The 27,462-nt window shown below is 39.2% G+C and overlaps 1 protein-coding gene and 2 pseudogenes across 1 annotated transcript; 2 read left to right on the top strand and 1 right to left on the bottom strand.

The window, feature by feature from the left end:
- LOC139950315 (tripartite motif-containing protein 2-like) overlaps positions 1-27,462 on the bottom strand; it is a 196,399-nt pseudogene that overhangs the window by 37,900 nt on the left and 131,037 nt on the right.
- The window catches only part of LOC139950964 (alkaline phosphatase-like), a 152,358-nt pseudogene that overhangs the window by 88,359 nt on the left and 36,537 nt on the right, over positions 1-27,462 (top strand).
- On the top strand, positions 489-26,400 carry LOC139950314 (D-glucuronyl C5-epimerase B-like). The gene is made up of 6 exons (XM_071948925.1): positions 489-588; positions 9,293-9,546; positions 12,864-13,069; positions 14,788-14,927; positions 15,721-15,957; positions 17,230-26,400. Exons 1-6 carry the CDS (start codon positions 543-545, stop codon positions 18,258-18,260), a joined length of 1,914 nt encoding a protein of 637 aa, XP_071805026.1. The 5' UTR covers positions 489-542; the 3' UTR covers positions 18,261-26,400.

The following is a 27,462-nucleotide window of genomic DNA, read 5'->3' as shown; positions in this document are numbered from 1 at the left end:
ATTTATGTGATGTGAGGATTATTATTAAGTGGACTGTCCTTTATCAAAATCACCATGTAGTCGCAACAATGTGAGACTGGCCCCCTGGGGTGGGCGGGGGTGTATCTGAACAAGGTATTTAAAGAGAAAAAGAAGGAAAGTGACAATTGGCACCATTTTTGTCACTGTGTGGTGTGTGGTTTGGGGGCGGAGACTACTCGCTCAATCCCCCCTCCCCCCCACTTTGAGGAATTTCTGTTCGAGGTCAAACAGCGCCCTCTATTTCAATAACTATTTTTTTCAGATTTCTTTTGTTTTTGCCGTGTATATGGGAACAAGTTTTAAGTACTAGTTTTTTAAGTACCAGCAATATGTGGTAAAATGTTCTCCGGAATGGCAATGCTTTTTTTATTTCTGTGAACGTTATATTTAAGTTTTGAGTCATTTTGAGACCTCTCTTAGCTTGAAATACATTTTGAACAGTTAACACGAACTACACGTTTTGTGAAAGATGTCCAATTGTGCAGCTGTGATTGTGAAGTAAGGCAATTCCCAAGAATGTGATGTTAAAACATGAAGAAGCGTCTTATTTCGTACAGTCAAATGAAGGTATGGTTAACTTTATTGCATATTTATACAGTAGCATGATGGAATAGTCTTAAACTAAACTGAACTTAAAAATGCGACACTAACAAATCCCGAAATTCTTATTGCCACAAACGGGACGAATGTCGCCAATGAAGAAATGTGTACAAACCTGACAAACTCACTCACACCATCTCACACTGAGTGATAGCATGGAGGAAGGAATAGGTGATAGTGATGATGGAGTGATGAACTAGCTGCACTCGGCAGTCAGACTCTGACTGAGTGCGTGACTCTGCCCCGAGATATGCTTTCATTTCAAAGAAAACTCTTTATTTTCCTGAACTGAAGTTTCAAAACCAGAAGTATTTTTTTTTTTATTTGAATGATGATATTGTAGCTAAGTTTTTGTTATAAATTACCGGCTTAATTTTGTCTCCGGAATTGTGGTTTCATTCATGTCATTCCACGATTTCGCATGTCGCAAAATGAGTTGGCCGTAATTGTATTCGGGCAATACACGCAGGTTTCCAGTTGGGATTATAATCTCGGATCGGCCAAGAGATACACGTGGAAATAGGCCTACCGCGTTTTTTTATTTGTACATCACAATTGCCACAGGCCCGATCTCAGCAGCCAATCACGCGAAGTTTGCTTCGTGCATACTACGTGTGTATGGTATGTCTCGTACGCTGTGTTGTTGTGATGTGCGAGGCATGGTAGTCGACGTCAGCATACAAAATTGTGTGCGTTATTGGCTGAGGTTGTGAACTGTGGCAATTTCGGTGTACAGAAAAAAAGATCGCACAAAAGTCGATGGTCGAGGGGGTCGTGGGGGTCGAGGTTTTTTTTTTTAGAACAACCCTCCCGTACCATTGCGGGAAACACTGTTTCAAACTTCATTACACTGGCCTGATATGAATCCGATACTGCCTGCCCAGAGGGCATCGAGGATATGCCTCTGATCATTGCCTTGATGGCCCATGATGATGAAAAGTTTTACTTCTAATTACATGTGCAAAGTAGAATGTTACACGTCCCTCCTACATGTCCTATGAACTCATACTCATGTATGCCATACATGCAGAGGTGCCCTCGACCTTGGCCTTACAGGCCTGTATGCTTCGTTTTTGAAAGGGCAAGGACACTAGTGCGGGGCGAATAGTGAAATTTTGTTATTCGGATACCGCTGGCCAACTATCTGAAATTAACCGGATATTCGAATAGTTTTTTCGCCGCTAGAGGGCGCTATAAAAAAAAATAAAAAAATAATTATTTAAATTTTTTTTTTTTTTTCGCTAGAGGGCGCTGTTCGTTTGTGAATGAGATCTTCTGGGCGGATTGATATTAGTTTTAGACAGTGTCACTCGGTTCATTCATAAAAATGACCGGATCTAATTTAAAGATGGCGATTTGCTTTTTCTTTTGATCGTGGATGGCTCTACGTGAAGGAAAACTTTTGTAATCTTTGAACAAATTACGTCAGAAATGTCATTGTTTTAACTCTTCACGGAGGTGAGCATAGCAAAATACTTAATTTATGCTGTTTTATGCTGTCTTAATAGAAGTTTCATTAGGATTCAGACAAAACATTCATGTCAGTTGTCGCCCGACGTCCGCGGATATTTGGATATTAAAGAATATCCGGTTACTTGGTTGTAATTACAGAACTGTCCGGTTTATAAATATCTATTCGCGCCCTATGCGGACATCCGGTTAAGAAAAAAAAAGGCATTCGTGGTTACGGATAGGAAAACCTATTCGCCATTAACCGGATATTCGAATAATTCGCCCAGGCCTAAAGGACACCAAGGCATTTTCTTCTTGATAAATAGCACCCTAAGAGGAAATTGTACATTTCTAATAATGGAATATTTCAAGGGCACCAAGGCAATAACCAGGGGGCATGGAGGCAATCGCCTTCATTGCTTCTGTGTGAAGTACCAGGCCAGCCCTTAAAATACACAATGTAGGCTATTTTATACAGGAACTATAAAGCTGATCATCAGGCCTGGAAAGGATGTTGTTTCCTTCCTTCATTAGATAACTAACCGGAACAATTTAATTTAAAGACACTGGACGCTATTGCTAATTGTCAAAGACCAGTCTTCTCACTTTGAGTATCTCAACATATGCATAACATGATAAACTAGTGAGCATTTGAGCACAAGTGGTCGTCGAAGTTGCGAGATAATAGTGACAGAAAAAACACCCTTGTCACACAAAGTTGTGTGCTTTTAAATGCTTGATTTTGAGACCTCAAAAACTTATTCTGAGGTCTCAGAATCAAATTCGTGGAAAATCACTTCTTTCCCGAAAACTACATGTACGTCACTTTAGAGAGAGCGGTTTCTCACAATGTTTTATACTATCAACCTCTCCCCATATCTCTTTACCAGATAAAGTTTTATGGTAAACAAATATTGAGTGGCTCAGAGTAGAATGGGAGGAATATAATCGCTCAGTAAAATTTGGACTTATCCATTTCACGATCCTTGTCATTTGATGTATTTTTAAAATCACACAATTAATAACTGACAACCAAATATCATAAAGCGCCGCGTAGCGGCAACATTGCACTAAATCGGATCACAACCTTTTGCACAGGTGCTCTATTGTTTTAGCAGCGGCGCTGCGGCGCTGTACTGCTCAAAAACATTGGGAACAAGGATGATCCTAACTGTTGAATGGGAAATGCTATTCCCCATGGGCGAATAGGTCTTTTTGATCGCCGGTGCGGATGGGAGTAATAGTGAATGTCACGTGAAGTAAGTTCCACCAATCAAATGACAAGGATCTGTATATATATATGTCAGTTATATAATAATAGTTATTTTTAGTAATTACCAATAGTGTCCACGGCCTTTAATTAAATGCTAGTAAAACTTTAGAGGTGTTATTAGACCGTGACCTCAGTTGTAGACTACAGGGAATGATTAAATGATTCTAGCGCCTGATTGTAAGAAGCTCATTGTGGTAGTACATGTAGTGGGTATTCCTGGAATACTGAGGAGGTTGGTTAGGGACCTACCTGGACTCGAGGATTAAAGACAGTGGCAGGCCTGATACTTCACGGAGGCAACGGAGGCGATTGCCTCCGTTGCCCCTTGCCATTGCCTTGGTGCCCTTGAAATGCTCCAGTAGAAATTTTCAATTTCCTCATAGGGTGCCCTTTGCCAAAGAGAAGATGCCTTGGTGCCCTTGCCCTTTCAAAAACGAAGCATACAGGCCTGCAGTGGACACTATCGGTAATTGTCAAAGACTAGCCTTCACAGTTGGTGTATCTCAAGATATGCAGAAATAAACAAACCTGTGCAAATTTGAGCTCAATCGGTCATCGAACTTGCGAGATAATAATGAAAGAAAAAAACACCCTTGTCACTCGAAGTTGTGTGCGTTTAGATGGTTGATTTCGAGACCTCAAGTTCTAAACCTGAGGTTTTAAAATCAAATTTGTGGAAAATTATGTCTTTCTCTAAAACTATGGCACTTCAGAGGGAGCCGTTTCTCACAATGTTTTATACCATCAACCTCTCCCCATTACTCATCACCAAGAAGTAATGTTTTATGCCAATAATTATTTTGAGTAATTACCAATAGTGTCCACTGCCTTTAAGTACAAATAGCTCTCCATTCATGTTGCAGTGTACAATGCAGGCATGGAATTACACGCAGGCCGTTGCCCCTGGGCAATGCTGGTCTTGGCCTTGGTGCCCTTCAAAAGTTTTCCATAGACTGACAGTGCTCTTTGTGAAATGTACATGTAATGGCCTTGCCCTTTCAACATATTCAAAGTTGAAATTCCAGGCCTAACAACGTGTATGACTTTATGTTATAATAATAATAATAATTAGCAATAATGATAATAATAACAACAATAATAGCTGTATTTATAAAGCCCCAAATTGCCAAAGTATAGTGTGAAGAAAAAAAGGAAAACAAGACAGTTATAGTACTTGCATGACTGGTATTACATTACAACCACATAGTTCAGTTATTTGAGCTGTGTCAGTTTTTATACTTTCAAAATAGTCTCACAATGCATTGTGCAATACCGCTTCCTTCTTTAGTCTTTGTGCATTTATTTTTGTTCTGGTCAGTACTAAGCAAACAGGAAGGAGACATGTCAGAGTGCCTTGTTAAATCTCACATGTCTGAGGTGACTAGGAAATGTAACCCTGTGGGCTATAAGTATAATCAAAAACATGTCTAATTTTAGTTCGCATAACGTCTATTTTGTCTTTCGCTTTTAAATTTGTAATGTTTCTTGTGGTAAATATTCCCCTGTGCTTTTTAAATTTGTGATATAAAAAATGTAAATCTGTATTTTAATTCAGTCTGTGGACTGCGACAAACAGATTTTTTTTACAATAAACCAGTAATAACAATTACTAGGCCGACAAATAGGCTACTGTGGCTATTAAACGGCCATGCTGACACATACATACAGTACGTACAACTTTATTATCACTATCATCTTAAGAAAGCAGTGGGTGTGTTCGATTAGCTTCCCCGTGTCGACCCTGCGGTACTCATTCGAGTGAGCCCCTGACAAGAGCTAAATGAACGATCATTCGCCCTCTCGTGGTGACTGGGGCCAGCCCCAAGTGACCCATTCCACACGCAGGACACTTGGGGCTGATCGGGGTGAGCCCCTGGAATGCAGTCAAAGCTATTTATTTGAATGTACCGGGCCGGGGGCAGATCAGGGTCGACCCGGGGAAGCTAAACGAATGCACCCACGTTAAGTTGCAGATACCAGCATTAATTTTTGCCAGTGATTGTATGTGTAGGCCTACAAGTGAGATCATAATGTTAATTTCACTTGAATTGTTAAACCAACTTTACAGTTTGAACTGCTTTTGAAGTGTTCACGATTGACGTTGATGATAAAGGTAACACTTTCTCTTTGCATGAGACCAGCCCTGTAATAATAATAATAATCAAAGTCTTATATATAGCGCATGTATCTACCAAACAAGGTACTCAAGGCGCTGAGTATACTGTATATAAACTTTCAGAAAGATAATGTAGGTTATTGCAGTGATGAATTTTGAGACCCAATTAGTTAGCACCGTATAAGGGTTTACAATGTACAAGGTGCTACTGCGCATACAGCAGCCACAGCCAGGAACACCAGGGCGAACCCCTTCTCTTTCCGATAAGTGCACTGGGTTCTTTTACATGCGTTACACAACACATGGGACCAACGGCTTTACGCCCCATCCGAAGGACGAAAAAATTAAGTGTCTTGCTGAAGGACACAAGTGTCAAGGCTTGGGATTCGAACCCACACTCTGCTGATCAGAAACACCAGAGTTTGAATGTTGTGCTCTTAACCGCTCGGCCACGACACATCCACATGTACAGTGTATGCTTCGTTTTTGTAAGGGCAAGGGTACCAAGGCATTTTCTCCTCGGTAAAGGGCACCATTACGAAAAAATCAGAACACACATAACACCCATCATCTGTTCTTCATTAGCTTCCAATTCACCAACGCATCCACTTAAAAATTCTTCTTCTTGTGTATAAATCTTTTTATAATTTGGCTCCGGTAATCTCCAAGACCTCATAGCCCTTCGTTCTTCTTCACTTTCATCAGCTTCCCGACGCCTTCGCTCTTCTTCAATAGCTCATTTCCAGCTTTCCCCGGGACCCCGCACCATGACACGCTATGGCGATCGGGCCTTTTCAGTCATAGCTCCAACACTTTGGAACAAGCTACCCATCCACATTCAAGCAGCTCCTTCATTAGACACTTTCAAATCTCAACTTAAAACCCATCTGTTCTGTCAATCTGGTTATAGCGCTTAGAAACTTCCGTATGTAGCGCTCTATAAATGTTGTAATTATTATTATTATTTATGAGGCAATTGTAAATTTCTACTGTTTGAACATTAATTTCAAGAGCACGAAGGGGCATGGAGGCATTCGCCTTCCTTGCCTCCTTGATGTATACCAGGCCGCGGAGACCATTGCAAATTTGTGTACTGATCTGCAAAGGTGAAGCCACACTGGGAAGACAACTACATAATGAACTAGGGGAAAATTAAAAACCATTGTATTACAAAACCATAGATGTCATACTGTAGGGTCAAGGTCCTCGGAAATGCTGTCCTACCCAATGATGATTGCTTCCTCAATATAAGTAGCTACAGACATCCTGAGCTGGTGTTAAAGTTATCCCAAATGTTTGCATAAACTCCATTTCCAGCCACACTCGCAACTCAACATTTATCCCCTGATGATTCACTTTCATCAAAGGCAATTCAACAAACATTGGACTATGCATGACTGTGATCACCGCTATAGTGCAAGAGATAAAGTAGTGGCCTGAAGTTTCGACCCTAGTAGAGTATTTCTTGAAAGCTAAATGACAGCGCAACACAAAAACAAGTATACTGGTGTAAAAGACTCGGTCAAGTGGAAAGAAAAGAGGGAGAGAGGCAGAAAGCACACAGCAAAGGCAGGCATGTTATTTTCATCTGGATTACCTTTTATTTGTGGATTTTTCATTGATCTATGTACCTGCAACTTTTGCAAACGGAATCCGGATGTGACGATCTGAAATATTTCTTTCTTTTTCAACGGGCTAATGTTCATCTTGCAACCAGTGTGATGATCTGAGTTAAAGGAACTCGTTGCCTTGTATCGGTCGAGTTGGTCTTTGAAAAGCGTTTTGTGACTGTTTATTATAAAATGCATATGGTTAGAAAGATGATGTAAAAGTAGAATACAATGATCTACACAAATCTGCCTCGAAATAGCGTGGTTTTCTTTTTACCTTGTCCAATAACACGGTCGGCCATTTATTATGGGAGTCAAAATTTTGACTCCAATAAATGGCCGACCGTGATAATTCGCGACGTGAAAAGAAAACCGTGCAATTTTGAGAGATACTTGTGTGGATCATTATATTCTACTTTTAAAACATCTTTCTAACCATATACATTTCATAACAAACGGTTTCAAACGCTTTTTACAGACCAACTCGTCCGATCCAAGGCAACGTGTTCCTTTAAAGCCATTGGACACTTTCGGTAAACAGTATTGTCCAAAGGCCCACACTTCGTGTATCACAACTTATACAATGTTATATAAAATAACAAACCTGTGAAAATTTAGGCTCCATTGGTCATCGGAGTCGGGAGAAAATAACAGGAAAACCCTTCCTTATTTGCGCACGTTTCGCCGTGTCATGACATGTGTTTAAAATAAATCCGTAATTCTCGATATTATCGAGAATTGATAATTGTTTTAGTGTTTTCTCAAAAAGTAAATCATTTCATGGAATAATATTTCAAGAGAAGTCTTTAACCATGACCTTACTGTAAACCCTGTAAGTTATTTGTAAATCTGTGATTTTTTTATTGATTTTTTCTGTTCCGAAAGTGTATAATGGCTTTAACGGTGCATTCTGTTGCTGGGGACTGTGCATTTCACGCATGCCCCAAGCCTTTGGAACCGTCTCCCTTATCAAATTCTTTCAGCTGTCTCACTTGAAGTTTCTAAAGAAACATCACAAAACTTTCCTGGTTAATGGTTTTAAAATTGTTATAGACAAACTGTTTTTTCCCATGATAGGTGCCTTTGTTTGATTATTGTTCTGTTTCTTGTAAGCGCTGTGGTACCCTGGGTGTGAACACTCTATAATGCTGCCGTTACACCATGTACACTGTGGTGAATATGCTGATAATACTTGACAACCGCTCTAACTTGGCAACATTCGCCGTGTCTTTGTAAGTGTTGGTAATAAATTTGGAATGTTCACAAGTTATTCTCCACCTCCTTACGAAGATCGGTCAACTTAGAAAGCGCTATCTAAATTTCGGCGATTGTTGCGAAGACAAATGAAATTGCCTAACCCTGTCATACTTTTTTCACTTTTGCAGCCTTAGCCATAACCCTTTGCTTTATATCCTCTATTACCACACTTATCCCCTTTACTTTGACGTTGTACTTTGTCATGATTGCGTTCCTCTTGTCTGAACCTTTTATTAAGCGCTTATTACTTTGTTCTGTTCTACTGAAATCTTTTCCGAGTCTTTTATTCGATCCTCCAACCGACGTTTCAACAATGGCATAGGCACCTACTGTTTTCTTGTTTGATTGTGATGCCTTCATACATGTACCTAACTTTTCCCCTCTTACCACTGCCCCTGCAAAAATAAGGCGGTTAGTTTCCGATAGATTGCTCTACCGACCCAAGGACTTTACTTACCACGACTGACATTTCTGCCAGCCTTTTCCTTAGGACCCGGCGCAATGCTGGGATGCTCTCGCTGCTTCCATCACCTCTAGAAGCCTGTCCTTAATCTGTGCCTCCTCCTCCGTCAACTCTACACCATTCGTTTCGTCGATACCCTCCTCTTCCTGACCTCCAGGCAACCCTGGCTGTTCAATATTATTAGTATTTTACTATTTGTTTACCATAGACCTTTTCCAAATACCATTGCGCAAGCGCAAACTGTTGAATGAGGTGCATGCTGGTCTAGCTAGTGATCAAATTTGATAGCTAGCTAGACCAGCATGTACCTCATTCCACGTCTATTGTGCGCGTACCAAGTATTTGCGATTAGGTCTGTTGCAGTGAGCAAGTGTGCCTCTCACAACCAGGTATCAATCTCTGTTGATATGAGGTTAGTGAATCCACGACTGTTTTCAACCCTGGCTGTTCAATATTATTGTTTTACTATTATTATCATTATTATTTGTCTACCATTGCAGTGAGCAAGTGTTCCTCTCACAACCAGGTATCAATCTCTGTTGATATGAGGTTAGTGAACCCACGACTGTTTTCTCGCCTCCCAGTTGTCACCTTGCTCCTGGTGCTCTCCAACTTCTTGACCTATCACTTGGTATGTATCGGTAGAGGAGACGGTGGGACGATCACAAGGAGTAAGACTGAGCAACGAAGTCAAGAGGTTGAGAGTGAATATTTACAACGACCGAGCCTTGGTCATAACCTAAGATATCATCAAGTAAGTAAATCATGTTTCAATCAAAACTCATCATCCCAGTTAACAAAAAAGAGCTTTGGCGTTACTTCATTTAAAAAAAAAAAGCCATTTGAGGTGTGATTAAATTTTGCGTGAAGTGAAGGAAAGAACTGGAATGAACAACTAAAGGCATGTTTCATTCCTGACCCACAGGCATCTGACGGTTTAGTCCAAAGACAAGATAGTCTAATAGACCTTTTCGCAAATACTGGGGCGCGCGCGTAAAGCTTGGAATTAGGTGCATTGTGGTCTAGGTGATATCCAAATTTGATCCATATCTATCCCACAATGCACCTCAGTCAACAGTCTGCACTTGCGCATTGGTCAGTTGGTATTTGCGATAAGGTCTATGTTCTTCATGACATTGCCTTGGTGCCCCTTAACAATGTTGCTGTACAAACGTTTTTTCCTCACAGAGGTTCCCTTAAACCGACTTGCCCTTGGACATGTTGGACTAAAAACCGTTTAAATAAAAACCGTTTAAATTTGACCAAAAGATGCTTGAACAATTTGTGACCCACTCTGTGAAAATGAGTCACATGTCACCGAATGCAATATTAAATTATGGACAGTTTTATGTGGAAAATGTTAAAAAAAAAAAAAAAAAAAAAAATGCATGGTTAACCTTTAGAACACTTACTTTGAGGCAATAAAGCTATGAATACAACAATTTTGTGATCATACTTATGGCTAATTTGTATTCTTTAGCACACAATGGTAGTTTAAAATATCATTTTACTTGGAATTCGTTTTTAAAAAAAAAATGGTGTAGTGGTTAATTTCAAACCGGAGTAACTCGGCAATGTGATACACGTCTAAGCTTAGACACACACCATATTACTGCTGCTGATGTGTTCTTTCCAGCCATGCATAACTCAATTCCTGCAATGGGAGACTTTTTGAAAGCTCTGCCACTAGAGGGCAGCAGACCTACCAGGCAAGGGTGCACAACTCCTATAGCAAACAATGGTAAATGCTAAACATTCAAAAATACTAAAAAAATATTTAGAAGTCTCTCAGCCTCTTGAAAATTAAATCAGATACATTGTCATACAACTAAACTTCAAATTTCTTCTCATTTTTTGGTAGGTCAGCATTTTGGAATTTGTGCTAATTACCCTAGAAGAAACACTCCCAAAACCTCATGCACACCGCTTGCTTTCATAGGGGAACTCGTGTCCAGTACGTCCTGTTCCAGAACAGTTTGGTTTATGCTGGCATTGTGTTATGAGAAACAAAATAGAGTTTGGCTAAATCTAAATACAAAGTCAAAAACACGCAAAACACAAGGTATTTGCCGTCATCACTCATGCTTCTCCTATTCCTAAGTTGTTGACATTACCTGGTGGAGAGCGCCCTCTCTTGGTGATTAGCAGATAGTCTATAGTCATTGCCTACATCTGACTCATTTTCACAGAGCGGGTCACATTTGTGCTGTTTATTTACCTGTACTGTTTATAATATTTGAATGTTTTTTATTTGAAATGGAATTTTGTAAAAGTAAGATTAATTCCTTTTTTTTTTCTTTTTTTGGTAAGGCAGTGCCATTTTCATTTTGCAGAGGGCTCATTGGATGGCCAAGACCGGCCGTCGATTTCACCAAACTCTTCCTTAACTTAGGATCAATCTTAGGACTTAGGACGGGTTCAGTTCCGTATCCAAATACGTAGGACGCATTGAACCCATCCTAAGTTAGGACGGGTTACTGGCCCTAACTCGAGTTAGGATTAATCCTGGCGTTTCGTGAAATCGGCTGCAGGGCCATAGAGCCCATGCCCCCTTTTGCGATTGTATAATTTCAAGCCAGCTTTGTACATTTGAGTACTAATTGAAGTTTGAACACGTGTACTGTTGGCCTCTTGAACCCAAGCGGTCATGCACACTAGGTTCAAGCTACATGGTGTTACTGATGAGCAGAGTGTTGGTTTGAGTCTCTGAATTTTGTATGGGACATAAACATATTAGTCCCTGTGTGTTATATTGGTCCCTGTGTGTTGTATACATGTAATGTTCAGCTCAAATTGTCACAGGTTGATATTTTATGCTTTTGTTGTACACCGATTGAGAAGACTGGTCTTTGACAATTACCAATAGTGTCCAGTGTCTTTTGCACCGCGTTAAAACTTGATCCGGCAAGGTGAATCAGATCCACCAAGGTGAATCGCAGGTGAATCAAAGGTGAATCAACGCTAGTGTGAACGCACGGTGGATCAGGATCAGACTCACCCTTTTGATCCACCCTTACTGCTGAATCAAAGGTGAATCTGATCCACCGAGGTGAATCAACAACCAAGTATAAACGCAACGCTGGATCAGACTCAGCAAATTGACCTACATGTACCGACTTCCTGTCAAACAGACAGCGGGGGCGATTTGAAAACAAAACAATGCAAAAAACTAGTTAGTAAGCAACCGGTTCACCAGAGCATGGATATGCAAGTGTTGGTTATGCCATACCTCCATGGTTATGCAATGCGAGCATCCCTTTGCACTGGTTCCAACATGTCATAACAGCATTTGTGTGCACTCAAAGAGGACCACACGATTTTAATGGTATACCTGGCTTTTGCATCCCCTTGCAGGCCCATTGCTCTGCAACAAACGTGACCGAACCACACTTCGATTTTTTTCCTTCTGTTTTTTTTCCATTCATTTTTTTGGCACGGTGGTAATAATTAGCTTCTTCAGTTGACCTTTGACACAAGCAGTGTTGAACTTCCTTTCAACAAGCACTGTGAAAGGTGCATCAATGCCAGATCAGACTCAAGTGTAACGCGACAGGGACTTAGCCTGATAACGGCTTGATTCACCTCGCTGGTTCTGATTCACCTTGCTGGATCAAGTGTAAACACACTGTTGGTCTCTGTTAAAAACTTGTTTGTTTTAGGGGCTTATTTGTAATCTGCTTAACTTGTTATCTTTGATTCATTGTAGGCCTAAATGTTACTGTTCTCTTTATGTGCTTAGAGGCTTTTAGGCACTTAACAAAATGTCTTTACATAATTATTATTAGTCATGTATAGTGTGATAAACTTTGTATTAGGTGTTATTTTTAATAGATGTTAACTTGCATCGGGATAAAGAATATTAGTTTTGGGTTTTCCCCATATACATTGATGTGTGTAACAACAGCACTTTACTCAGTACTTGTTGTAACTCGAGTTCTCTGAAAACAAAAAATACAGGCATATTACTTTGGTGAGATTCAGTTAGGGTCTTTTGGTAAATTATTGTGGAAACGTTTTTGTTGGCATGACTTATTTGAACAAAATTGCTAATACTTTTTATTTGATTCCTAGACAAATGAAGAGAAACAGCATCAGGCTGCTAACAATTTGGCTAAAGTGGATTTACATACATCGGGAATAAGGTACCAAGAGATTGAGTGTCTAATCAATGGTGACTATACGATACATGGACGACGAGAAGGAACAGAAGTCTATCTTCCATTCACATTCTTGGAAAAGTACTTTGAAGTTTATGGCAAGATTGCAGAGTATGATGGGTTAGTATAAAGCTTTGTACATGTACCCGGGCCCAATTTCATAGAGCTGCTTAAAAGCGGAAAATATTGCTTCATATTCTTAGCAAAACTAAGAAGGACATCAGTTACAATTTGTACATGTAAAATGGCAATTTAGCTGGTAACCTTATTCTGGTAAGCATATTTGTGCGAATAGTGAAATTTTGATATTCGGATACCGCTGGCCAACTATCCGAAATTAACCGGATATTTGAATAGTTTTTTTCGCCGCTAGAGGGCGCTATTAAAAAATATATATATATATTTATTTTTTTGCCGCTAGAGGGCGCTGTTCGTTTGTGAATGAGATTGTATGGGCGGATTGATATTAGTTTTAGACAGTGTCACTCGGTTCGTTCATAAAAATAACTGGATCTAATTTAAAGATGGCGATTTGCGTTTTCTTTTGATCGTGATTGACTCTATGTGAAGGGAAACTTTCGTAATCTTTGAACAAATTGCGTCAGAAATGTCATTGTTTAACTCTTCACGGAGGTGAGCATAGTTAAATACTTAATTAATGCTGTTTTATGCTGTCTTAACAGAAGTTTCATAAGGATTCAGAAAAAACATTCCTATCAGTTGTCGCCCGACGTCCGCGGATATTCGGGGATATTAAAAGAATATCCGGTTACTTGGTTGTAATTACAGAACTATCCGGTTTATAAATAGGTAATCGCGCCCTATGCGGATATCCGGCTAAGAAAAAAAAGGCATTCGCGGTTACGGATAGGAAAACCTATTCGCCATTAACCGGATATTCAAATAATTCGCCCAGGCCTACTACTGTGTGTAAACAGTGATGGTGCTGTATTGATGTTGTTTTAGCAGTTAAACTTGATTCACCCAATGCACCAATGTCACCATAGCTAATAGTGCTGGGCGAACAGTAAAATTTGGTATTCCGTTAATCGACTGGCCAACTATCCGAAACTAACCGGATATTCAAATATTTTTTTCCTCCAGTAAATACGTGCTTTATAGTGTGCGCAACGACCGCTAGAGGGCGCTTGGTTTTGGGTTTTTTTTTTTTTTTTTTTTTTTGGGGGGGGGGGGGGGTTTGCTGCTGGAGGGCGCTGTTCGTTTGTGGTCGTATGGGTGGATTGATATTAGTTTTAGACAGTGTCACTCGGTTAAAAGATTTAAAGATTTTTTTCGTTTGATATCATGAAAAATTTCGTAATCTTTCAACAAAAAACGTTTAAAAAATTCACTTATTTGTCCACCTTTCTTGTTAATTCTGATAATGACTTAAATTCTTTGGTTGTGGTGCACAAGGCGGCCGCTAGGGACCACCAGAAACACGCAAAATTTAACTTTTATATAGTCATATCTGAAAAACTACGACCCCCAAATATACCCCCCTCATTCGATTGTTTAGAGCGATTGTTGAACTTTCGTTTGGTGTAATGTTCAACAGGGGGTGCAACTGAAAAATTTTGAGAAAAACACGTTTGAACATGTTCTTTCTTTGCTTTTTCAAAAAATTAATCTGCACACCAAAGGTTTAAAGGAATTTTTTAAATGTTACTCTGTATGCTCCACGGAGCATTGTTTTTTATATGGATTTAGCGCTAAATAAATTGTTGCTTTTATTATTATTATTATTATTATTATTATTATTATTATTATTATTATTATTATAATTATTATTACTTCAAGATTAATGACTAGATGATTTATTGCTTGATTGTTTGCAGATATGATCGTTTTGAATGGCAGCACAGTGTGGCACATGTATACCAGCAGGCACCATATAAACCAACGGGTGAATTTATGTCCTTTGATCATTACAATGTCGAACCTCGAGACAGAGTTAAGATGATCAGTGGCGTGCATGGTAGGTTTTTAAATGTTTGAATGTAATTTTGTTGACCATTTTAGTTAACCCTCTCACTATGGTTCTGTTTTTCATGACAGCAAACCCATGCCTTATTTCCCTGGTATCCATGCATTGATGAAAGGAATATTTTTTGTCAAAAAGCAACTTGATATAATCTGTGATGTCTCACGATATAGTGGGGTCGACCGCAAGGCACGATAGTGAGTACGAGGTACGAGATAGCTGCAAAATAAATATTGTCGGGTTGCCTTGCGACACAGAGAAAAATCACACTCTAGGTGTCATTGCAAAATGGCTTACTTCTTGGTACCGGCTGCCATAGCAAATGCGTGTGCGGATAGGTGCATGCTTTTTAGAGCAGACTTTGATCGACTCTTACGATCGACTCAGAGTTTGTTAAATTTTATTCGATCCCCGGTCGTATAAAGCTGGGGCTGGTCAGGACCGACCGGTGCCAACCGTGTTAGTAGCTACAATGTACAAGTTGATCAGTTACATGTATCACATTAATGATACCAAGAATAAAGAAAATAAGTTTTCTTGCTGCAGACCATCCTAATTGCCCATTACAACGATCTATGGTGTTATTTTTAATTTGTTCGACTTTATTTACAACGCAACTCGCACTTTGTCGGACGTACAATGACTGATGTGCCGACCACCAGTCACGGCACATGGCCACAAAGGACCGCACGAGCCGAGCGGCTTATACACTGACACCTTAATCTTATTTTTTTTTGGGGGGGGGCATTGCGGTTTGAACAAATGTTTTGGTATGTTTCCTGTACAGGTGTTCCTGTTTCTATTCAATGGGATGCCCAAGGTTACTTCTACGCTATTCAAGTTTGCCAGTTTGGGTTAAGTCACTACAGCAAGAATTTAACCCACCGAGAGCCACGAGTGAAGATCTATGAAGACGCCGAGAACGAAGATCTTGAGAAGTGGAGTCTCGCTGATCAAATGAGTCGAATATCTGCGGTACGAGATGAAACAACTGGCTCTAACGTCATTGAATTCCAAACTACAGGTAACCCATTACATTCAGGCACTGTTCACTTATTGGTAATTACACTCAAAACTGTTAGCATAAAAACTTACTTGGTAAGAAGCAATGCAGAGCTGTTGATAGTATAAAACATAGTGAGAAATGGCTCCCTCTGAAGTAACGTAGTTTTTGAAAAAGAGGTAATTTCTCACTCAAATACTAAAAGACTTCAACTTAAAAGTCTTTTATTATGCATCTGATAGCACATAAATTTTTGCAACGAGGGTGTTTTTTCTTTCATTAATTATCCTCTTGCAACTTCGATGATCAATTGAGTCCAAATTTTCACTGGTTTGTTATTTTATGCATTGTCGGGATACACCAAGTAAGAAAACTGGTTTTTGACAATTATCAAACATGTCCGGTGCCTTTTATAGATGGAAATTTGCATCAGGTATAACAAATATTAAGTTTGGTTTTATCCATTATACATCGATGTGTGTCAATGTATACCCTCCTGAGTACTTTCCGAGCTCAGTGAACAAATTTGCGCATATTTATGGTACTATGTTTAAAATTACACTTTGATGACATCGTCGTGGCACCATTGTTCAGGTGTCATCTTTGATTTTCAGGTTCTGATGAGTTTCAAGGCTCAATTTTCGCTCGGCTCCAGCGGCCAGGTCTACGTCTATCCAGGACCGCTGGGATGGACTGGTCATGCTTGCCCAGGTTCTTGTGCACGCGTATTCCATATCAAGCACGCTCATTGGTTAAGGCACTGCGCCTTAACCAATGAGAGTGCTTGATATGTTTGCCCATCCCAGCGCCTTTAGTTAAGGCAAGGCGCTGGGGCCGAGTGAAGGCTCAATTCAGTTTACTCATACAGTCTAAAAAATTAAACTAATTATAATATTTTACCAGAGGGCGTGGTTACTAACTTGAGACCATAATTTTTTCAATTTGACAAGTAAAAGTAGAACTGTCATTTCATAAACAGAGCAAATCGACCACATAGTTAAAGTTTTAGCATTGGGCATGGCTTTAGTAGTAGATGCAGATTTTCACCTGAGTGAAGTGGGCTTGTTTTGAGTTGAAGACATTATGGCCCTTCACGAAACCATGGCTCCGGCATCATGCTCCATTCTCTCATCTGAAGCCCTGAGCATGTACACAAATTGTCAAAAAAATCACGGGGCCAAGCTAGCCTGAGCCTAATCCGAAGCCGTGGTTTCGTAAAGGGCCTATGACTTATTTTTAAGATCGTGATCTTTTTAAAATCTGTTCTCTTTTATTTATTGTCTCCAATCGCAGATTCTTTATCCCCAGGCCAAGGAGCTACTCTACCTCTCAATAACCGACGGACATTTGTTGTCTCATTTGATATACTGCTGATGAGTAACTCCACAATTACTGTCACAGTACAAGATGATAAAGATAAACCGCATAGCATTCACTATGTTGCTATGGATGATAAAGTCAGCCACAAAGGCAGCCATATATTTTATGGTATCGGAGAGTGCAGTCAGTGGCGTAGAGTCACAAGAGACTTAGTGGTTGACTTCCAAAAGGGTCTCGGACAAACTAATAAGAGATATGTCACCAATATTCAAATTGGTTTGTCCAGAGTGAACAAGTTTACGGTGCATGGATACGGACGGATTGATAATATCACTCTATCGTCCTCCAGCCATATGGCACAGTTCTTCGATGCGGCTAATTGGTTGTTAAAGAACCAAGATAGTAACGGAGGTTGGCCGGTGATGGTGGACCGGTTACTCGCTCCAGGGTTTCAAGTGTTATCTCCTGGTTGGTACTCGGCAATGGCGCAAGGTCAAGCCATCTCGACTCTCGTCAGGGCGTATGTCAGAACCAAAGATAGGAAGTACTTGGATGCCTGCGTCAAGGCAACAAAACTCTACCAAATACCGTCGTCGGAAGGGGGTGTCAAGGCTATCCTCTTTGATCAATACACGTGGTATGAAGAGTACCCAACCACTCCAAGCTCCTACGTCTTAAATGGCTTCATCTACAGTCTAATTGGTTTGTATGATTTGATCACGATAGCATCTCCTGAAGAAGGACGAGATGCTCTTCAACTTTATGAAGATGGTATAAGATCATTAAAAAAATTCCTGTTGTTATTTGACGGTGGAACTGGTACTATTTATGATCTACGTCATGTAACGTTAGGAAAAGCTCCAAACCTGGCGAGATGGGATTATCATGCGACGCATATTGCTCAGTTACAATTGTTAGCCTCCATAGATCCAGATCCAGTATTCAAAACAACGCTACAACGATGGTTAGGTTACACCAAAGGGATTCGTGCTAAACACAATTGAACTCACCTTGATGTTGTCTGAACGATCAATTGTAACAATCACTTGTTGTACAAATATATGTAAATGCAAAAGTGTACAAGTATATTCATGATATGAATTTATTTGTGTATAAGGGACCTGCCGTCAATTTCACCTAACTCATTCTAACTTAGGATTTATCTCAGGACTTGGGACGAGTTAAGTTCCCTATCGAAGACGTTAGGACGCATTGAACCCATCCTAACTTAGGTCGGGTTTATCCTAACTCGAAATAGGATTGATCCTAGCATTTGGTGAAATGAGCTGCTGATACTTCAATGAGGGAACACAGGCCCCTGTTCATTTGCCTCCATGTCCCTGGTTATTACCTTAAAGCCCCCTGCCAGCCGGTTTAACAAAACTCTTCCTAACTTAAGACTAATCTTCTAAAGGACTAAGGACGAGTCCCAACCCTGCACTGTAGCATGCAGACCTTAAGATTAATCCAAGTTACTCGTCCTAACCCAATCTAAGACGAGTCCTAACTCTTTGTGAAATCGACCCCTGGTCATTGCCTCTTAGCCCCTGGTCATTGCCTCTAAGCCCCTGGTTATTGCCTTTATGCCTCTGGTCATATTGCCTCCATGTCCCTCGTCCCAATTTCATATAGCTGCTTAAGCAAAAAAATTGCTTAAGCAGAAACATCCTTGCTTGGTAAAACCAGAGTACCGGCCAAGACTCAACTTGGTTGTTACATGTATGCTAAGTAAACAACAGCTAAATACCAGTCACAAGCAATGTATATGGCATGACATTTTGCCAGTAGCTTTTTTTGCTTTTAAAAGCAGCTCTATGAAATTGGCCCCTGGTCATAAACCTTTATGCCCCATGGCCCAATTTCACAAGGCCTGTAAGCAAAAAACCTGGCTAAGCACATAACTGTCTTGCTTAGCAGAAACAGGTGACCAGCCAAAATCAAGTAAGTGTGCACTGGATGACTTGTGCCCAACTCAATGTTTGCTTAGCAAAGAAATTTGTCATACAGTACTTTCTACTTAACAGTTTTATGAAATTGGGCCCAAAATTATGCTTACCAGAAAAAGGTTACCTGCTAAAATACCATTGCACATGTAGAATTTGTAACTGGTATCCTGCTTATTTTTGCTTAGCAGAGATCTGCTTAAGCAGCTGTATGAAATTGGGCTTTATTCATTACCTTGTGGTCTTTTAAAGGCACTAGACACTATTGGTAATTACTCAAAATAATTGTTAGAATAAAAACTTACTTGGTAACAAGCAATGGAGAGCTGTTTATAGTATAAAACATGAGAATCGGCTCCCTCTGAAGTAACATAGTTTTCAAGAAAGAAGTAATTTTCCACAAATTTGATTTCGAGACCTAAGAATCAGATTTTGAGGTCTTGAAATAAAGCATCTGAAAGCACACATTTTCTGTGAAAAGGATGTTTTTTTCTTTCATTATTCTCTCGCAACTTCGACGACCAATTGAGCTCAAAATTTCACAGGTTTGTTATTTTATGAATATGTTGAGATACACACAAAGTGAGAACACTGGTCTTTGACAATAACCAATAGTGTCCAGTGTCTTTAAAACGTTCCTGTACACATTGATACTTCCTTCCTAAATAGAGGTACCCTTTGCTGAAAAGGAAACACTGCCTGGCCTTTACAAGGACAAAGTCTTAACCCCTGCAAATAATGTAACCATTATTGTGCGGTTGAAAATGTAACCTTGTTAACATGAGATGAAGTGATTTACACTGAGAAATCGGTTTAGTTTATAATAACTTCCTTCCCTTTGGCCTTTCTGTTTTTGTGTTTGAACTGGAAATCCTCCTACCTCCTTGATTTTGGACAAAGAGAAATCTGCAAGACATCTATTAATAATTGGTAGGTCATGAATGCAAATGGGAATAAAAAACTCTTTCTGCTGTGACAAATGACTGACATTTAGGCCCCTGCAATAACAATGTAACATCCTTTACTCTTTCTCAGCTCCCTGGGGAGTATAAAACCTGAGCAGCCATCGCGCTCCAAAGGTTTTTTTAAACACAATATCAACCTCTATCCTCACAGGTACCCATTTATATCCCTGGGTGAAGAGAAGCAATTATAGTTAAGTATCTTGTTCACAGACACAAGTGTCATGACCGGGATTCGAACCCACACTTCGCCGACTTAACCACCAGAACTTGAATTTGATGCTCTTAACCACTCGGCCGTGACACCCTGCATCTACTCATGCAATAAGTTGAGTTTAATCATATTAATAATAATATGAAAGTCTTATATAGTCCACTTTTCTACCAACAAGGTACTCACGGCGCTGAGTATATACAAACTTTCAGAAATATATGTTATTGAAGTGATGAATTCTGAGAACCAATTGTAGCAGGGTTTACAAGGTGCTACGGTGCATACAGCAGCCACAGCCAGGAACCCCAGGGGTGAGCCCCTTCTCGTTTTGATAAAAGCACTGGTTTCTTTAACATGCATTCATAAATACTACCGACAGTTTGGCTACTCCTATTGGTGGAGAGCGTGTCGAGTGGGGGTGTTTAAACTGTTGAGCATGACCAGCTGGAGCTGTTTATAACCCGCTATCTTCTGCGTGTCGGGCGCGCGTGTACGCCAATATTATCAGGCGGAATGCGCAATTCATTGGGCTTGGGCCTTTATCACACGGTTTTAAACGGCCGTTAAAGAACTCGTCGCTACCCTTTTATTCCCTCATTTCAAAACACATGAAACCAACAGCGTTACGTCCCATATGGCTTTACGCAGGTTTATACTGTATTATACTGCAGGTTGACTGTATGATACAGTCAAGCATAAGAGATGTATATAGTGGGTGTAGCCATGTACAGCATACATGTCTCAGATTATAATATGTACATTTTGTATATTATAACTTTTGTACTGTGTTGCATTTAGTTGTACATAATCACCCTTACCAAGTACATATTATAAAGGCCTGGGGTCGATTTCACAAAGATTTAGGACTAGTCCTAACGTAGGACTAGTCCTAGGAGATATACACATTGCATGGATAGTCCTAAGTTAGGACGAGTAACTGGTCCTAACTCGAGATACGACTAGTCCTAACTCTTTGTGAAATCCACCCCAGGGTCACACATGCCTTGAGAACGAAAATGAGAATGTTAACAATGCACGCCCTCGATTGGTTGAACGAGCGTGGGCGTATTCTGCGTTGAGCCTTTCAACCAATAGAATGCGTTCTCTTAGCGTCGTGATCATTTTTGTTATCGCTGCAGTGTGAGTTGGCCTTAATACACCTAGCGGTAATTAGGCCGTATCCTAATTGGTGGCTACAACTACTGCTGAACCTCCTATACCTCTTGCATGATGATGTGGAAATCTAGCGGTAGCCAGAGCTGTAGCCGCTAACTCGGACACAGCCAAACTAAAAAAAAAAATGTAAGCTATGAGTGCTGGATTTGACCATTGTTGACACCAGGGCCCAATTTCATTGAGCTGCTAAGCACAACAAATTTGCTTAGCATGACATTTGTTGCCTTCGATCAAAATCAGATCACCAACCAAATTTTCACAGGATTTTCAGGAGTTAAGAAAACTTCAACTTAATACCGTTAACAAATGGAAATTTGGTTGGTAATCCTGTTTTTATCAAAGAAGAGATTTCATGCTAAGCAAATTTTTGTGCTTAGCAGCTTTATGAAATTGGGCACTGGCCATACTTGGTGTGTGATTGTGAATGTTGTACATTGTAAGTAGGTTCATTCAACTTTTTAGATGGTTTAATTTATTTATTATATGAAACGTAGCTGATGTAGGTGTATGTATGTATGTATGTATGTGAAACTTAAAACAATTTTTTTTTTATGCACGTCGCCTGACACACGAGGCCTGAAGGCCACTTCAAGGTGTGGGCTACAATTATTATTTTTCCAGAGGCCATTGCCACCTACTCCTAGGGCTGAAACAGGGTTACCCCTTTCACAGTCCATACGAATGTAGGCTTGGTTATCTTCAATTTGAAGCCTAGCCGGTAGAGCAGAAAGCACTATCTCCCCAATTTTATGTAGAAAGTGTCACGACCGGGATCCGAACCCACACCCTGCTGATCAAACACCAGTGCTTGAATCCGTTGCTCTTAACCGCTCGGCCATGACACTGCCAATGAGTTGTAATGATGTTTTTCTTCCATAAAGGTAATTAAAAACTGTTTTAACCCAATGTGTGAAAATGTACTGAGTCTCGGTACTTTCAAAGTCTCGTGGAAAAACGAATCCATCAAAAGTTGCTTGGGTTGACCCTTACATTCTGTGAGATATCTAAACCACAAGACCATTGAGTGTTCCCAGTGCTAAGTAAAAATGAGCAGGATACCAGTCACAATTTATACACATGACATGTTAGTGTGGCTGGTAACCTTATTTTGGTAAGCAAACTTTTTCTGCTTAAAGGCACTGGACACTAATGGTAAGTACTCAAAATAATTGAATAGCTAAATTTGCTGTTTTGCTAAAATCGGTATATTTTGTTACACTTGATATTACGTACTAATATAAATTGTTAATTTGATTTAACTATTCTAGTAAATTATGAGTACTCTATTGAATCAGTACAGCTAAGATTGTTTTATTAACATTTGTTTAGATTTTCACTGCCTTTTCACTGTTAAACCCGCTCATTTCCTCTATAGTGTAAATAATTTACTAAAAGTCAATAGACTAAAAGTCAATAGACTAACTTGAAGTGGCTTCATCATGTATAGCCTTTGTCAAGGCCTTTCGTGGCTTGGATACCTTCGTAGAGCCGCGGTCCCAAGCGACTGGAACGGGAGACCACACACGCGAGTGGAGAAGCCACGGGGGGCCTTTTCCAACTTGTTTGCGGTTTCTTATGTGTTTCTTTAAAGGAACACGTTGGTCAAATTTTTGAACTCCCATAAATTAGTGGCCGAACGTGTTAGTTCGCACAGTAAAAGGAAAACCACGCAATTTTGAGGCAAACTTGTGTGGATCATTGTATTCTACTTTTTAAATTATCTTTCCAATCATATGCATTTTATAAAAAAAGGGTTACAAACGCTTTTTATAGAACAACTCGTCCGATCCAAGGCAATGTGTTCCTTTAAATCTCGACTAAGGTAGCAAAATTCCAAACCAATCAGAAGCGATGGGGTCAGCGGGTCAGCATACATTAATACACATTTCATACTCTATGAATAATTCATCAACAAAACCGCAAAACAAGTTGGAAAAGGCCTCAGGGCTTCGCCACTCGCGTGTGTGGTCTCCCGCTCCAGTCGCTTGCGACCGCGGCTCAACGAAGCTGTCCAAGATACGAAGGCCTTGACAAAAGGCTACTTCATGTACTGAAGATATTTGTCCATCCGTCCATACCATATTTACATACAGAGACCCCAGTTTTGGGGATTCACAAATCTTATCTCATCTCAAGTTGCTGTGGTTTAAATTAGTTTATAAAAAGAAATCCTCAATCATATTCAGTATTGATACTCAATTGTCAATACTTTGAAAGAATGTCGCTTACCAGCTTGCCCGATAAGTAATTGAAATCGATAAGGATGTTGAGGTATTGTTTCCTAAAATTTTCTTTTTGTAATTACTTCACATCTTGATTTACTTCTCATTAGTTTTCATCCTCAAAGCGCATAGAGACTTCTCTCATCAATTCTAAAAATTCTTCACTCATCAATTCTAAAAATCTGACACAGCATCTTTAACACGAGGTCATTGATCCAAACCAACTCTGCAAGTAAACACCTACATGTGTTAGCACTATATTTTCAGTACTTTTCCAAGTCCTGTGAAAAGATTCACAGGCATATTATTCACTCTGGGGCCAATTTCATAGAGCTGCTTAAGCAAAAAAAATGCTTAAGCACGAAAATAGCTTGCTTATTTTACACATGTTACTGGCCGAAATTTCATGCCATATACATTGCTTATGACTAGTATTTACCTGTTGTTTACTTAGCATAACAATTGAGTGGAGTCTTGGCCGGTAATCTGATTTTACTAAGCAATGGATTTTTTTGCTTAAGCAAAATTTTGTGCTTAAGCAGCTCTATGAAATTGGGCCCAGGTGAGATCAATTGTGTCCGCAAAACTAAATAATATTAGTAAGTTTATTTCTTTGCGCAGTCACTGTAGCTCGTCTGCAAACCTTCCACTGATTTTTTATATCACACATTTGTTTTAAAAACATGAAGTACTACTACTACTTGCCCCCTAAACACTCCTTTGAACCAGTATGAAGACATTTTCCCCTGATCACCGTTATGTCTACAATTAAATCAAATGTCTAATAATTAAATCGAACGCTATAATTATCTTGGTCCTTACTGGACTTAATATTGAAAGTTTGTGTGACGTAGCTTTCATTTATACTTTCGTATAAACATAGGCTTTCAATATTTTGTTAACATGTGATTGTTATTTGTTTTGTTTTCTAAACTACAGTATTATTAGTGATTTGTAAATTGATTACCTTGTATTATTTTCTGGTTCCAACCTTGCACTTGCAGCTCCTAAAGCCCATGCTGCAGTACATTGAAGTACTGGACACTATTGGTAGTCACTTTTAGCGAAAAACCTAGTTTGGTAACAACTTAGCGAGAGCTGTTACTCTGAAGTAAAGCTGTAGTTTTCGAGAAGGAAGTAGTTGTCCACTAAAATATTTGAATTTGATTTCGAGACCTCAGATTTTGATTTTGAGGTCTCTAAATCAACTTCGTGTGACAACGGTGTTTTTTCTACCACTATTATCTCGCAACTTCGACGACCGATTGAGTTCAAAAATTGTTTTTTGCATATTGTTGAGATAAACCAAGTGAAAAGACTGGTGTTTGTCAATACTGCTTCTCACACATTAGACGTTTCTCACAATGTTTTATGCTATCAACAGCTTTTTACCAAGTACGTTTTGATGCTGACAATTATTTTGAGCAATACCCATAGCGTTCACTGCCTTAAAGAGTGAGCGACTTCATGCTATGTGGACTATACCAGTCAGTAATCATTTCAAAACATTACATTTCTATATTTTATTTTATGACGCCCACAGTTAGACATGGTGCGTCGTTATATATTTAGTGTATAAAAAAGCCCACCACAAAACGCACTCGTGCACAAGATTAGTGTTAATCATATTTTAATTTATTTATTTTTAATTATGCATACACAGGGTGCTTTTGATCAATCGAGAATATGATTATTAAATATTACATATTAGTGCTGAATTTGTAATCGTAAGAAAGTGAACAGTACTAACCGTCGATTTTAGTATTAGCTTAAAAATCAATAATCATCGTAAATCCATTTTCAAAATATTTAAGGTTGTATTACACTAATGGCATAACACTAATTATAAGTTTCCTTTTGTATATACATATTTATCGCAGATTATTTTAGCACTTGCGATCTTTGCAAAACAAATAATGACATCGCAATTTTGCCCTCAGCCTCGGGCCATTCTCGGGCTTTTGTGGACGTGTTCATTTGCGATGCGCTTTTAAATCTTGTTTTTTTTTTTTCACGGTTGTGGCCATTTTCTTCAGCTTTTGGAAACAATATAAGGGACTTCACACATCGGGCGGACGGTGCCTGAACCTGAGCTTAAACCCAAAGCCGTGGTTTAGAATTAAAATAAAATTAATTTCATTTCATGAAAAAACAGAATATTCTTCCATCCCTTGGACTGTTTTTTTTTTTTTTTTTTTCAATCTTGAACCACTACCAAGAGAAATGTAAATAATGGATAGGTCACTTAGGTTAATCCACGTTTTATAATTGTATACAATACACGCTGATAATATATAGTGACGTTATAACGAAAGACTAATTTTAGTGCTAATAACTAGACTAATAACCGTACTATTGGGGACCTCGCCATTAACTTTATTGGTTAGCCGCTATGTGCAATTTCCTTGTGCGTTTTTATTTTGTGAGCGATCGACCCGACCTTTGACACCACATTAATGTGGGACATGTTTATGTATTATATTCAAATGGTGAATAATAATTATGAATAATGTAGGCATTTAAGATGTAAAATCATTTGCACAATCTGCATTTTAAGTATTGTGTGTCAATAGAGTGACATTTTGTTATTATTGTAAATGCATTTTCAAGTTAAGTACTATTTTGTATTTCACACATTATTATTAAAATTAATATTTTAACATCAGCTGAATGTGATAGCTTGTGTTCTTTGTTTATGTCGACATTGCATGCACCCTCTTCGTCATTTTTAGGGGTAATTGTTTGTTTGTCTGTCTGTCTGTCTGGTTGGTTTGGGTTTTTTTGTTTGATTTTACATGCACAGTGTACAAGTAGGCAGCACGTAAACGCGATGTTAAGCACGCAATAAGTCAACAGTAGCCGCGTATGACGTCATTAATATAATTAAAACAAGTATTTCGGTTGTGAATTGATTAGACGTGACTCTCTCTCTCAGTCCCCACGGTGTATTTATTGTTTGATCGTGACGACTTCACTGACTTGTTTTATAAGTGTGGGTTTTACGACGGATGTATAATTAATTTTCGTATATAAATTCAATAGATGCTTCTATATATATTGGCAGCAAAACAATGAGTAGGATTTGAAACTTTGCATGGTGGAAATACGATAAAGAAAGGTTTGCGGTAACACCATGTAATGATACACTCTACATGAACTGGGGTGGTTCTGAAGAGAACCGTTGGCTTCAACTCGACGTTTCGATCAGTTTGCTCTGATCGTCTTCTACAAAACAATTAAATATTAAACACAACTTTACGTATAAAAGACGATCACAGCATACTGATCGAAACGTCGAGTTGAAACCAGCGGTTATTTTATGTTTTCTAAAGTAAATGTACATGTATATTTATTTTCCATGTCGACAATAAGCGTACAGTAGAAAACACAATAATATCGTTGAGTATAATGAAGGACGGATGCCAAATAACTTAACAGTCAAACAATGTATAGAAATGTGAAGATAATAGCTACATAGAAATTAACGCACTAGTCAATATGCAGGGACAACGTTTAAGCAAACGCTTTTCAGAACCACCCCCAACTCATTTAGAGATAGTCATTACATTTTGTTACCGCAAACTTTTCCATATCGTACATTTCGATGGGTTGAAGGCATATAATAGCTAGGTCTTATTATAGCTCTATGGTTGAAGGCCTTCTCCATGGTAATACAGATGATGATAATG

This window comes from Asterias amurensis, chromosome 18 (genome assembly GCF_032118995.1).
Source record: "Asterias amurensis chromosome 18, ASM3211899v1".
NCBI lineage: Eukaryota > Metazoa > Echinodermata > Asteroidea > Forcipulatida > Asteriidae > Asterias > Asterias amurensis.
The sequence above is the reverse complement of the archived record's forward strand: the minus strand, read 5'-3'. Positions and strand labels throughout refer to the sequence as shown.

Excerpts from the sequence above, each read along its gene's own strand:
- LOC139950314 (XM_071948925.1), top strand. The coding sequence starts at position 543 with ATGTTAAAACATGAAGAAGCGTCTTATTTCGTACAGTCAAATGAAG. Across the intron at positions 9,547-12,863 it reads ATAACCTAAGATATCATCAA|ACAAATGAAGAGAAACAGCA; the intron begins GTAAGTAAATCA and ends TTTGATTCCTAG. Across the intron at positions 13,070-14,787 it reads AAGATTGCAGAGTATGATGG|ATATGATCGTTTTGAATGGC; the intron begins GTTAGTATAAAG and ends GATTGTTTGCAG.